Source organism: Perognathus longimembris, chromosome 13 (genome assembly GCF_023159225.1).
Source record: "Perognathus longimembris pacificus isolate PPM17 chromosome 13, ASM2315922v1, whole genome shotgun sequence".
NCBI lineage: Eukaryota > Metazoa > Chordata > Mammalia > Rodentia > Heteromyidae > Perognathus > Perognathus longimembris.
The window spans coordinates 12,577,894-12,591,668 of NC_063173.1; the positions used below are offsets into that span (position 1 = coordinate 12,577,894).

The following is a 13,775-nucleotide window of genomic DNA, read 5'->3' on the forward strand; positions in this document are numbered from 1 at the left end:
AGGAAGGAGGGGGAAGGGAGGAAGGAAGGAGGGAGGAAGGGAGGGAGGGAGGGAGGGAGGGAAGAAAAAGAAGAAATCGGGAGCTGGTGGCTCATGCCTCTAATCCTAACTACTCAGGAGGCTGAGATCTGAGGATTATGACTCAAAGACAAGCTGGGCAGCAAAAGTATGTGAGATTATTAACTCAGTTTAACTACCAAAAATACGGTAACTTTGAACAAAAAAAGCTCAAGTACAATGCCCAGACCTTGAGTTCAAGCCCCAGGAATGGCTGGCACACACACATAGAGGAAATGAAACATGCTGTGACTCAATCCCTAGAGTTCTCAGGGGCGGGGCGGGGGTGGTGGTGGTGGTGGTCAGGCACACTGTCCACAAGTCTGCAAGTACAGAGCTTCCTGCCTTTGCAGCTTGAAAAGCATTAAGTAGCTCAAATTGAACTCACTGTCACAAAACACTGGATCTATCTCCTCACTGGCAGAACCAAATCCCAGCAACGAAAAGAAACAAGGGAGAACCAGTACCCAGACCGTCTAGCTCTTGTTTATGTCCCATCCACCACCCTACTGCCAACGGCTCTCCGCCAACAGTGCTACATGTCACAGGAAGGGCTGCTCTGCTCGCTGACTGCTCCTTATCCCAAAGTTTCTGATTTGTTCATCAAGTGCAAAAGACAACTGAGAGCACAGCTAGAGGCAGAGGAAGGCGCCAAGATCTTTGGAGTCTGTACACTGTGCAAGTCTCACACGCTAGAATCTCAGCTTTAATACCGTGGGGCACCTCGGAAAGAGACCCAAGGCTCAAAAGGCTCAGGACCCTGTTGAGGGTCTCCTGGGTACTGAGTGGCACAGTTCATCAGGAAAGCGACACCAGCACCAACTGGGACTCCTAGAGGAGCCTGGCCTGGCTTGGGAATACAATATATCCTCAGCCACTGCCTACCTGCACTTGAGCGGCTAGCTTGTTAATAGAGTGGAAAAGCTGGCTGTAGTTAGAAGAAATTAAGGAAAGCCTTTTCTGGAATGTGTTCTGGCTTAGAATTTTCCTCTTCTTTCCTTTCTCTTTTGGGTGGTACTGGGGCTTCAGGTACTGGCTTGAATTTCTAGGTTCCATCAACTGACTGAGAGGAGACAGCAAAGGTCTGGGTCAGCTCTGGCTGAGTGCTGAGTCCACCTAATTGTGTGGCACAGGTGCACGGCCACTTATGCTGGCGCAATACAGTGAAGTAGTAGAATTTGGAGCACTCCAACCCCGGACTGATACTGAGGAAGAGCTTTACTTCAATTTATGCCAGAATTCTGATGCCAAGACACTAGGACAAAGGCTACACGATCAAAGGGACTTCAAGGAGGTAAGGACAATAGAAGGGAAGTCCAAGGAAATGTCTGTTAGAACCCTGGTCTGGAATGCCCCACAAGAAGCCAATGTGACATCGTGTCAGGATGAAATCCCACAGGCTGTTTCAACATCGTCTGTCAAGTCAGAAAGTCCCCAGGAAGCCCACAGTCACAGAACTCAACAGGAAAAGCCTGGGCAGGACAATGAGGTGGAGATGGGCAAAGTACGGGGAGGAAGAGTTCATTCAACTTGAGAGCTTGATTCTTCAGTAGAAAGAGCGCAAGGGGACATCAGGATTAGACAGACATAATCTCAACCATCTGCCACAGATCAGTGACCTTGAACATAGCCCAAACTCTTCCTCCTATCAAAATATATCGGGCACCTACCAAGTAGCAGCCACCAGACCAGGTATGGGGATGAAATGGTGGAAAACATTGACCTGGTTTCTATTTTCACAGAACCTACAACTAGGGGAAACTGATTACATTTATACAAAAAAGAAGTAATTATAAACATGCAAGAGTGCAACATGATCAGACTCAAAATGTAAAAGATCACAATCTGTTTTTGGTCTTGGAGATGGGCTGACATGGACTGAGAGATCAGCTAGGTGACTACTAAAATTCTTTATAAGCAATGGATAATGGAGACTGTGCTAAGGTGATGGCTCTGGCTAATGTGGTGGCAGTAAATACTGAGAAGAATGGACACATCAGTGATGCCAAATAAATAGATGAACAGCAAAGACATGGAGCTTAAAAGTGTTGTGACTAAAACTCTACAAGTCATGAAAAAGGAAAAGGGAAATACCAGCTGGGTGTGACGGCGCATACATGTGATCCCACCTCTCAGGAGGCTGAGGCACAAAGGTCAAGAGTGAGGTCAGCCTGGGAAACATGACTGCACCTCAAACAAACTAAACAAGCTGAAGATGTAGCTCAACTGATAGAGTGACTACATGGCAAGTACAAGGTCCATTGTTCAAACCCTACTGTTGCCAAAAACAAAACAATAAAAAAGCAGAACAAAAATGAAACCAAAACAAAAGGTACATTGCCATCTGAAATCATGTCTGCTTGATTCCAAACCCCTAGCTTTCTGTACTACCTCAAGCAGTGCAGACCAGGACACAACCCGCCCTGGCCAGGTATTGTTGCCTGGAGCTTCTGAGGATTCAGTGACCCCGGAGCTTTCTCAGAAAGTACCAAGATTGTGGTAGGACACATGGCCCAAAGCACAAAAATGTTACTATCCTGCCTGCCCGTGGCTCTCAGAGGAAGATGCCCCAGAAAGCGGGCTTAGCTCACAATCCGCTACCCTCTACCCCAGGATGGCTTTTTATTTTCTTATTCACACTAAACAATTAAAAGGCAGGTTTCTTCCTCCAGAGCACATGGACACATTAAATCTAAGGTTTTAAAATATCAACTCCCTGTAAGTAGAGTATTTTTCAGTGATTAAAATACCAAATCAGAATACCAAAGTTTAGGGTGCCAAGAGAAGATAAAAATAAGGAAGAAAAAAATAGATCACTGCTGTTGTATATGAACATGAACAGCCCAATGAAGTCCCAAAGTGCTTCTACCTTTACAAATATAACAAAGGTGTCCTTGCACAGTCTAAGAATATACAGTCTATCTCTCCCATGTTGTAAGAATAAGGTTTTGAAACGCTGCTAGTGTTATGTCCTTCAGTAGCTTAGATTAGAGCACAGTATATTACAAGGGCAATGGTACCTCAGCTCTCACAGTGGAGTTAGGATCCACAGCTGATTGTGGTGGTTCTGTGATGGGAGAAGAAGTTTATCATCAGAAACACTTGTTCTCTGTTAACCACTGGAAGAATGAGGGCTTCTCCTACTGACTGATATGCTACTCGTGTATTCAGATGCTCTGCCCAGCCGTGGCCCTGAGCCTCTCGCCCTGGGAAAGGAATGTGCTAGTGGCTGAGGGATTTGAGTGCTTCATGCATGGAGATGCAAGCTGATTCCATGTGGCAAGAGCACTGGCTCAGTTCTCACTGGGAGATAAAGGAAGTTCATGTCCAATTTAACAGTCCACAGAGACGGTTTTCTGTGTGAAGTAAAAAATGCATTGTTGAAGCCCAATTTGTATATTTGTGGAGACCATGCACGTAAAGCTATCCTGCAGTCTGTTCATCTCTTTGTATGACACCTTGTCATCAGGCTCTGCTAGTAGACTACATGGGTCATAGCAAGCACAGTAATCACCTGAAGCTCAGAGTGCACTTGCTGTCCACGGAGAAGAAGTGCTTGGCATTGTAGGGCATCTGGAAGGTGATCTTGGCAGGGGCAGCCTGGGTTCAGCAGCAGCAATAGAAGAGCCGACAATGAGGCAGCCACAAGGGCTTGAGCACCATGCATGTGGCAACAGCAGCACAAGCTAACCCAAGAGCCTGCCTTGGGCAGCTGCTCGAGTTACCAGGACCCCAATCTGGCATCCCTAGATTGTGATGGCCTCCGACAGGCCGTGTGTGGTGCCTGCAAACCTCATCCCAAGTCTGGTGTTGGTGACAGAGGCCTCAGGCTTTGCCAGTGTGCAGGGCAAGAGCTGGGAAGCCCCAGGCTCAGACAGGGCTGGTGCAAGACGAGCACCCGAGAGGCAGCAGTGAGCACAGAGCAGAGGCCACGCTGCCCAAAGGGAGGCCATGCGGGCCCAGGGGCCAGAAGTCAGGTCTACACTGATGTCATTCAAACACTTCTTTTTTCCTGCCTGGACTTGCTTCGAAGCGTGATTCTCACAGCTCAGCATCCTGTCTCCAGAGTGACTTTTGGTGTGAATTGAAACTATAATGACTGGCTGTCACATGCTTATGCTTATCACTGTGACCAGCTGGGGGAAAAGAAACTGTCTCCTGACTCAAAAGAGAGTTCAGGTTACAGACATGTTCATGTGACCTGAAAGCAAGAACTAATCTACACGAGACAGAGAACAGTACAAAGGAGTTGAGAATGCTGGGCAACCTCACAGTTTCATTTCTTTTTGTTGGTAGTGCTACGATTTGAATTCAGGGCCTCTAGCACTTCCAACCCTTTTGCCTTGGTTACATTTTTGTAACAGGGTCTCAATTTTTACCTAGGCCAGCCTACACTGTGACCCTCCTACTTACACTGCCTGCATAGCTGAGATTTCAGAACTACACCACCATGTGTAGTCTATTTGTTGAGATGGGATCTCACTAATTTTTTGCCTGGGCTGCCTCAAACCAGGATCCTCCCAATCTTCACCCCATGGTTTCTTTCTGGAACCTTACAATTAAACTACGGGATCTCTTTAGACCAGAGCATTCTCAGAGAAAGAGGTGGTGAGAGAGATGAAGTAGATGTGCTTCCTGACTTGGAGGCAAACAGTTACAAAACTATCTATGACTCTCCGAGGTAGAAGCTGTGATCTTAGATTGTGCAAAAGACTATGAAAAATGACGAAGTGAAAATGTGGTATGTACACAAAATGGAGTATTATTCAGCCTTAAAAAGGCAGGACATTCTGACACACAATAAAAATGAATCTTGAGGACTTGATGCTCAGTGAAATAAGCCAGTTATAAAAAGACACAAGACTGTGTGATTCCTCTCCTATGAGGTACTTGGTGAGATCAAATCCATCCACTATTCCATGTTGCAGGCCCCTCGCCCATATCCATGAGATGGGATCTATTGGCATACATGCTCTGGCAGAATACCAGCTACTCGGGAAGTCTCACTGATGTATCAACAATGAACAAATGAATGCCTGGCGATTCCCAGTACGGTGACAAGCCAGAGTCTTCCCAGGACACTCCCCCTGGAAAGCAGCACATCACTTGTCTAGTTAGGGTCAGAAAGTCATATTCCTTGGGACAAACTGATGGGTATTCTAAAAGGGCTATCGACTTTCTATGCCACTATCTAGGGAACAGGTAGATCCTCCTGTAAGAAACCAGAAGACTGGCTTGAGGAATGAAGAAGGGAAGGCATGTATTTGTCAGGGACACAGAATTTAGGTGTAGACAACCGGAATATCGTTGTTGACTAGATGTGAACTCTAGGGGGCAGAGGCGTGAAGGTGGCAGGCTGAGGGGCAGAGAAGGTGGTGTTGAAGCACTGGAAAGCAGGCAGTCTGGTAGATCTTAGCCACACTCACAGACTCAGTTTGTTTTCCTGCTAGCAGCCTCAACCCTTCAATAAAGACAGATGTGATGCACCCTTAAGATCCTCTGCTCAGAGGCAGATTATTAGTGAATGAATGCTAATTCATTCACTAATTCACTCACATGAATTAGATTATTATTATTCCTTAGGCCAGATTATTAGTGAATGAATTAGCACGAACGGTGTGGAGTGCTGGAGGAAGACTACTGGGATCTCATACTACAAAAGATCAAGAGCTGGGGTATGTGATAGGTATTCTCCACCCCAACAAGAAATTATCCTACCACATCTTTTGGTGTGGCTGGAATTCATTGTTTGTAGGGAACTGTCGCATCACCATTATAGATTACCTCTTGCAATCACTGAAGTCTCTAGTAATTCTTCCTAGTATGCAAAGAGGACCCAACTCAAATCCCACTTTGGGATGCAATGTAATGATTCCATCTCCTGAGGGAGGAGCGAATGTATGATCAATTCTGAGCTCAATTCTACCTGGAGAAAGGGGATTCTGCTGACTAATTATTACTGATCCATCTATGGGAATTAAGGCTGTACTTAAACTGGCAGCTAATAATAGCCTTGAGATAAAGTTAGCAAAAACCTGGGCTAATCACAGAATGGGTCTTACACAAACACAATTAGAAGAAAATGAAAGCAACAGATGGTAAAAAAAAAAAAAACAACCTAGCAAAAGTTGCTCTGAAAAGTTGGCTATGCCACAGTAGCAATCTTAGTGAATGTGCCAAGTGTGAAGTCAATACTTCGACACCCAGGGTCAGGAAATTTCTTCTGTCTCTTCTGGTGAGTGAGCTGGTTAAAGTAAGATAGGAGGTCTACACAAATAGATAAAAGACAGTGAAATGAAGTTAACATATACAACAGTTGCTCAAAAAAGAAACTATTAGGCTGTTGTGTTAGTCTGTTTCTCATTACTATAACAATATGCCTGAGGCTAGGTATTTGTAAAGAAAAGAGATTTATTCAGCTCACAGTTTCAGAGGCTTAAAGTCCAAATAGCACACACAGCATGAGCTCTGGTAAGGATTCATCACAACACCTCATGGCAGATGGCACCGCCATGGTGGGAGCACATGCCTGTGCCAGAGATGATAGCCACACAGGGCACTGGGGGCAATTTAGGGAGCCATGAGAACTACCTTAGCCTCTGCTCAGGACATGCCCAGTGACCTTCCGCTGGCCCTGTCTCTTAAAGTCCTACTATCTCAACACCTCCACAAGGAGGACTCAGCCTTCAACACATAACTCTTGGAGGACACATTCAAACTATATCCAAACCCTTATAAAGTGTTCTAAAAACAGAAAAGAGTAAATTAGTCTCATTACACTGAGGCCTAAAACTGTACTTAATGAACGTTACCCAGGGTGACGGAAATAGTCCTCCTCGGGGGTTGGGGGGAGTCTGAGGTGACACCAGGATGGGAAGTACTTCTGTGTGGTTTAACTAAATGCACAGACTATATTATTTTTGTTTCTATTTAAAAAAAAAACACTAAAACACTTCAATTTTAGAGCAACTTAGGTATATTTACTGAGGACTCTCAGACTGGCTGTTTCTTTACCCACAGTTTCAGCCTAAGGCTTTCCTCATGGTCTGAGGCTAGTCCTTTCACAGCAGTATTCCTAGATCTGTGAAAGGCACCAACACCCAACGCTGGCAACAGAAGTTTCAACTCTGTGGCTCACGTGATCTCCATATTTTCTCTTTCTGTCTCAGAAACCAAGCTACATCCAATTTCTGTCAACCTCACTTCCAAAAATGCTTTGCAAAGAGTCACTTCTTTCCCTTTTCACAATCGACTCCAATCGAAGGCACCTTTATTTTGCCCAGAAGACCACACTTATCCCTTGGAGAGAAGTTCGGTCTAACTGTGAGCCCCTCACTAAGCTTTCTTTTACCCAGCAGTGAAACGCTTGGCTTAATGCAAATCTGTGAAATCATTCCTATCTTAGCCAGTCATTACTTTTACTATAGACATTAAAATCTTTAATTTAGCCATTAAGGTATTTCTCTAATCTGGCCACTATTTCTCTGGATAGTCCCATCATTCTCAGCCAGCCACTGTGGCCTTAGTTCCTCACAGCGCCTACCTACCCAGTGACAGGACGCCCGGCTGGACGCACAGCCATTCTCTCTCCATGGCACTCTTCTTCAGCCACGCACCCCCTCTTCACTGATCAAGTTAGTCCATCAGTGGCTTCTTTGGGGAAGCCATCTTTGAGCCCAAACTAAATGTCATTGCTATTTTGTTCATACTATCATGCGTCTTTCCTTCATAACACTTCCTCAAATGTGTGGGTGTTCCTTTAACACTCATCTTTTCCATGAGAGAGTCAAGTTCATTTGGTTAAGAGTCATCTTATTTTTGAGTACTTCACTGTGCCCAGGCTCATGTTAACTTCCCCCTGGGTAAAGTGGATTCTTTCCCTAGGGCCTTAAACTTAAAACCTCTACGATATATTCAAAAAAAAATTTTTTTTTTTTTTTGGCCAGTCCTGGGCCTTGGACTCAGGGCCTGAGCACTGTCCCTGGCTTCTTCCCGCTCAAGGCTAGCACTCTGCCACTTGAGCCACAGCGCCGCTTCTGGCCGTTTTCTGCATATGTGGTGCTGGGGAATCGAACCTAGGGCCTCGTGTATCCGAGGCAGGCACTCTTGCCACTAGGCTATATCCCCAGCCCGATATATTCAAATTTTAAGGAAGGAATTTTATCCCATCCCTCAGTGTCTGTCTTCCACCAAGCATGTGATGCTAGCTTGAACAATCTGGAGGGACAAGAGGAAGTATTAAGAGCATAGGTGAGAGGGGTGATGTGATCTGGATACATTGTATATATGTCCACAAATGTTAAATAAAATGCTGTGATACAACTCAACTAGCATATGCAAATAAAAATATATTTAATAAAATACACTAGGTTTTTATAAAAAGCATTTAATAAAATGCATTTCTTAAAAAAATGCATTTCTTCACAAATGAAACCCAACGTGGTGGCTCAAACCGGTAATCCTAGCTACTTAGGAGGCAGAGATTGGAGGATCAGGGTTCAAGGCCAGTCTGGGCAATGGCTGGGCATGATGGCAGACATCTGTTATCCCAGCTCCAGGGGAGGTACAATGGCTGTGTGCAGTGGCACACGCTTGTCATCCCCAGTGACATGAGAAATACAAGCAGGAGGATCACAGACCAGGATGGTCCAGATAAAGGAAGACCCTACCTTGAAAATAACTCAAAAAGGAGGACATTTCATGTGGCAGAACAACTGCCTAGCAAGCATGAGGCCCTGAGCTCAAACCTGAATACTGCAAATAAAAGAAAAGAAAAGTAAGTGAACTTACCCCTATGGTAGATGCCATGTAGTCTGCACACATTTCTGCAAAGTCCCGCTCAAGAACTCCATAGTAGAGGCCATAGAACAGGAGAGAAATGCCAAAATCCATAGCATCTTCTGGTTTAATCCTGTAAGGAAAACATCGCGGCCAGTAAGACTTGCCCCAATATACAACTGCTTTTGGGATTACTACTTTGAGACATTCAAGGCAGGCCCTATCACTAGAGGGCTCAAGGTAGAGCAAAGATTGGCTAGTTAAGGCCATATCAGATCTGCCATTTACTTCTGGACAGCCCACAGACACCTCTTGAGGAAGCTAGCACTGTGAGCTGCAAAGACCATACCCATTCCCAACTTGGCTCCCAAGTCCTGCCTTTCAATTCCCGTCTTTCTTGCCCAGCAGCCAGCCTTGTAACCTTGTAACCAAGGCCTGTTCTGGTTGGACCTACATGCTGGGGATGCCACTGTTGCCAACAGCTAGATAGCAAGTATTGAAATTTAATCTAGAAGTTAGTAACTCAATGAGTTGTCTTGTCTTGAGCCAGACAAGGTGAAATAGCTAAGCCTTCCAAAAGAAAGGAAGGCATGCCAGAGCCTGAGTATCACTAGAGAAAATACTGAAAATGATTCCAGTGGACACGCCTCCTGCCAGGCTCTTTCTCCTATGGACACAAAGCATGGCTTCGCCTGGACATGTACCCTGGATCCTGACAAACAGGTTGGAGCAGGATAGCAGTGTGCCCTCTCAGTATAAATACCTACACAAAATAGCTTACATTATTTTCCTATTCTTCCACACAGCCTAAAATATTTACTAGTTGGCCCTTTATATAAAAACTTTGACACGCCAGGCACTGGTAGCTCATACTTGTAATCCTAGCTACTCAGCAGGCTGAGATCTGAGGGCTGCACTTCAAAGCCAGCCTGGAAAGAAAAGTCCTTGAGACTCTTATCTCCAATTAGCTACCAAAAAGCTGGAAGTGGAGCTGTGGTTCAAGCAGTAGAGAGCCAGCCTTAAGCCAAGAGAGCTCATGGACAGCATCCTGGCCCTGAGTTCAAGTGTTAGCACTGGCACGTGCACACACACACACACACACACACACACACAGTCACATGTTTGTCAAGCTGGCTGCCAGGAGAATCATGCCTGTAATCCTAGCTATTCAAGAAAGGCTGGAATCTGAGGATGGCAGTTCAAAGCCAGCCTAGGCAAGGAAGTCCATGAGATTCATATCTCCAGTAAACTACCAAAAATTCAGAAGTAGAGCTGTGGCTCAAGTGATAGAACACTAGCTCCAGGACAAAAAAAAAAAGCTCAAAGACAGCACTGAGGCCCCAAGTTCAAGCCTCAGGACTGGCACCTTCCCCCCCACCCCCACATGTTTAGGTAGTTCACACCTGTAATCCTAGCTACTCAGGAGACTGAGATTTGAATTCAAGCCCATTACCAATACCAAAAAGAAAAAAAATTAAATTGCACTTGTGTGTATTTTGTATGATGTCAAAGTTAACTTTTGTTTCAAGTGTATAAACTAAGAAGGACAGAGATCACTATACGATAGGGAAGTTTGTTTATAATTCCAAGGACCAAGCAACTTTGAGTCAATAAATTTTTTTAAACCAAAATATTTGATAAGAAACTTAAGTAGCACTAGGAATGTGGCTTAGTGGTAGAGTGCTTGCCTAGGATGCATGAAGCTCTGGGTTCGATTCCTCAGCACCATATAAACAGAAAAGGCCAGAAGTGGCATTGTGACTCAAGTAATAGAGTGCTAGCCTTGAGCAAAAGAAACCCAGGGACAGTGCCCAGGCTCTGAGTTCAAGCCCCAGGACTGGCAAAACAAAAACAAAAAACTCCTTGATTTTATAAAAACAAATGGTGGGTTGATTTGCCCAGAGAGTAGTACGGTTTGCCAGTGCTTAGTCTGGTTGAATCTAAAGCCTTTTAGGCAGACTAGTTAACACAGATAAGGGAAACTGCTGTTAGGAAAAATATGGGTAACTGGTTAGAACCATGATTTGGACTCTCTCATGTGCATATATGCAGACATTCACTGGTTTCACCAGCACAATGCAGAGGGGCCTGCTGTCTCCAATTATCCTACAGCTCAAGCCTCCTGCCCTAGTGTTATGTCTTCTTTATTAATACCCAGGACTTGGGGCAAGAAGAAAGGTACACCTTTTGTGGACAAGGATGAGAGGGGGAAACTGGGAGAAAGCAAGGGAAGGACTGAGACTGTCCAAAAAATAACATACTTACTATCTGACTTATGAAATGTTGACCCCTCTGTATAACACTTTAATAATAAAATTAGGATATATAAAAGAAAGGTACACTTCATCAGCCATTCTTCTCCAAACACCAGCAAAAACAAAAAGATACTCACTTGAATAATAAGTTAAGTCCAAAGAGGGTAAACATGACAGCCATGTAGCCAACAATGCCAGTGGCATAGCTGATTTTATAGATCAACAGGAACCATTTATAAACCAACCTGGGGAAAGGAGATCAAAAGTTAGTATAGCTGACACAGATAACTGGCCTCAGGAGCCCCTGGACCACCAGAAACCCTTATTTTCCAGTGTTGGATCAAGAAGAGAGATCCCTAGAAACAAGTTTCAACTTCAAACAAATTAAGGACGCAATGACCTAGGACAGATAATTATCTCAAATATAGGTTAGTTAGGTAAGGAAGTGAGTGAAAGCTAATTACCCTTAGAAGACAGGTGAAGGCGATTTGTTCTTGTCAGGAAAGACAATTCAAGGAACACAAATTTTAAGTCGAATTAGCTATAGCTTTGTGTACTGGGGCCTGGTTAGTCTGAAAACAGCTTTGCTCCTATGACAGGAATGATGCCTCATAATTTTGAGAAATGACTTGTTTCTTCTGACTTAGATGTACGTGTGCTGTGTGGTAGCAGAGTGGCACGAGGTGGTTCACCTTCTGAGGTACATGCACTGTGTGTTAGGGTCCAGTGAAGAGCAGCGTGAAATCTGGGCAGTTGATTCCAGCTACATGCAGGAAGGAAAGATGGTTCTCTGAATGAACCAGAGACTTTTAAATGTCCCAAGGTCAGTCCTTGATATTAGAAGCCACGCTATTCTATTCATGGTGAGAACTAAGCACTTTAGCAATTTGCCTGAATACAGCACAAACTTGCCTTCTTCCAGAGAGCTGTCTGGGTTACTGCTGGCCCTACAGGACCCTAGAGAGGAAGTTCAACGTGCTGCCCTGCCCTGCCTGTGACTACCTGCTGTGGCTAAGCCAGCAGCAGTGTTGTGCAAAGACCACAGTTTACACTGGGAGGAGACACTGAAAAGGACATGAGCTCTTAGGTCATGTCATTCTTACTCTGGAGTAAGTAACATTTATTTGCTGGGTAACTTCTGGTAAGCCAAATAATTTCTCTGAGACACATTTACTTTCTTTGGAAGTAAAAAATGGGGAAAACAAACAAATACCACTATCTTTCTCACTGCATTGCACAGAGCTCAAATCCATTTCCTGGTAAATGCTCATTAAATGCTGGATGAATAAAGGAAGATATATAGGATAGTGCTTTGAAACTGTAAGCATCAACTGATACTATTATATATAAAAAAACTATCCATGTTACTTTTGGGGGAGGGGGGGTCATTTTAGCTAGAAGTCATACTGTTTGTCACTTGGCAACTTTTTTTTAAATCCAAAATCCAAAGTTTTGATATGTAGTATAAGCTGGCCTTGAGCTCACTAGCTAGCCCAAATTTGGCTTCAAATTCACAGTCCTCCAAAATGCTGGGATTACAGCATTTGATAACTCAACATGTTTCATTGAGCTTGTTCTCTATAATATCATTCCATCTTTAGGGATGAAGTATTCATGGATCAGAAAGCTAACAGCACAGTGCTAATAAGAAACAGGGTATTCCAATCCACATCTGCCAGGCCCTGGAGCCTGTATCCTCCATATTGGCCCAAAAGAAGGACTAGAGACACTTACAGCCTCTCTTTGTTCATTCTGCACAATAAAATTCACAGAGCCAGAGAAAGACTTGTAATGGCAGAACATAATAACATGGGAAGAGGATGGGAATGTGGCTTAGTGGTAGAGTGCTTGCCTAGCATGTATGAGGCCCTGGGGTCAATTCCTTAGTACCACATGAACAGAAAAAGCTGGAAGTGGCACTGTGGCTCAAGTTGTAGAGCACTAGCCTGGAGCAAAATCAGCTTAGGGACAGTGCCCAGGCCCTGAGTTCAAGCCCCAGGAGTGGCAAAAAAAAAGGGGGAGGGAGAAGAAAAGAAACTTATGACTTTGGTAGTTCAACTTTGGGTGCTCCTGAACCTACTACACCTCTCCTGGCACTTACCAATAGCATTGCAACAGATGCTTTCTTGTCCATCTCCTCCATTAAACCGAGCACTCCTTGAGGGCAGGGACCATGTTATCCAGCTCTGTATCCCCAGCGCTCAGCACAGGGCCTGGCACATAGCAGGTGCTTGTTGAATGAATGAATGAGAAAAATCTCTTTTCTGTCAAGTATAGATATTAAATGATCTCACAAGCTGGTTGGGAGGATTAAATGAAAAATGCATTTGGATAAAATACAAGGAATTATATAAGCAGCAGCCCTTTTATAGCCCAACAAGGAAGTACTACTTACTAGAACACTACAAATTTGCTGAGATTCATTCATTCAACAAAAATTCAGACAGTAGGCTACTATGTGCCAGACCCTGTGGCAAGGCCTGGATACACAAAGACTAACAAAGTGGATGTGGCTCCTGATCTCAGAGTTAGAGTTTAGTGGGGGAGACAGATACTCAAACTCTTAGTTTGTTATAAATTGTGTTAAGTTCTATGACAGAAACTATAGAGCTTTATGAGAATATAATGGAAAATCTAATTGAGAGAACAGAGAAGTGTTTGCAGAAAAAAAAGAAACACATTTAA

The 13,775-nt window shown here is 44.2% G+C and overlaps 1 protein-coding gene across 2 annotated transcripts in view; it reads right to left on the reverse strand.

Annotated features, from left to right (window-relative positions):
• The window catches only part of Rnf121 (ring finger protein 121), a 61,156-nt gene that overhangs the window by 5,513 nt on the left and 41,868 nt on the right, over window positions 1-13,775 (reverse strand). For both annotated transcript variants that reach the window (XM_048359428.1, XM_048359429.1), the window contains 2 exons: window positions 11,228-11,335; window positions 8,848-8,968 (listed from right to left, as the gene is read on the reverse strand). In XM_048359428.1, the coding sequence (XP_048215385.1) occupies window positions 8,848-8,968; window positions 11,228-11,335 (229 nt within the window). The remainder of the gene's footprint in view (window positions 1-8,847; window positions 8,969-11,227; window positions 11,336-13,775) is intronic.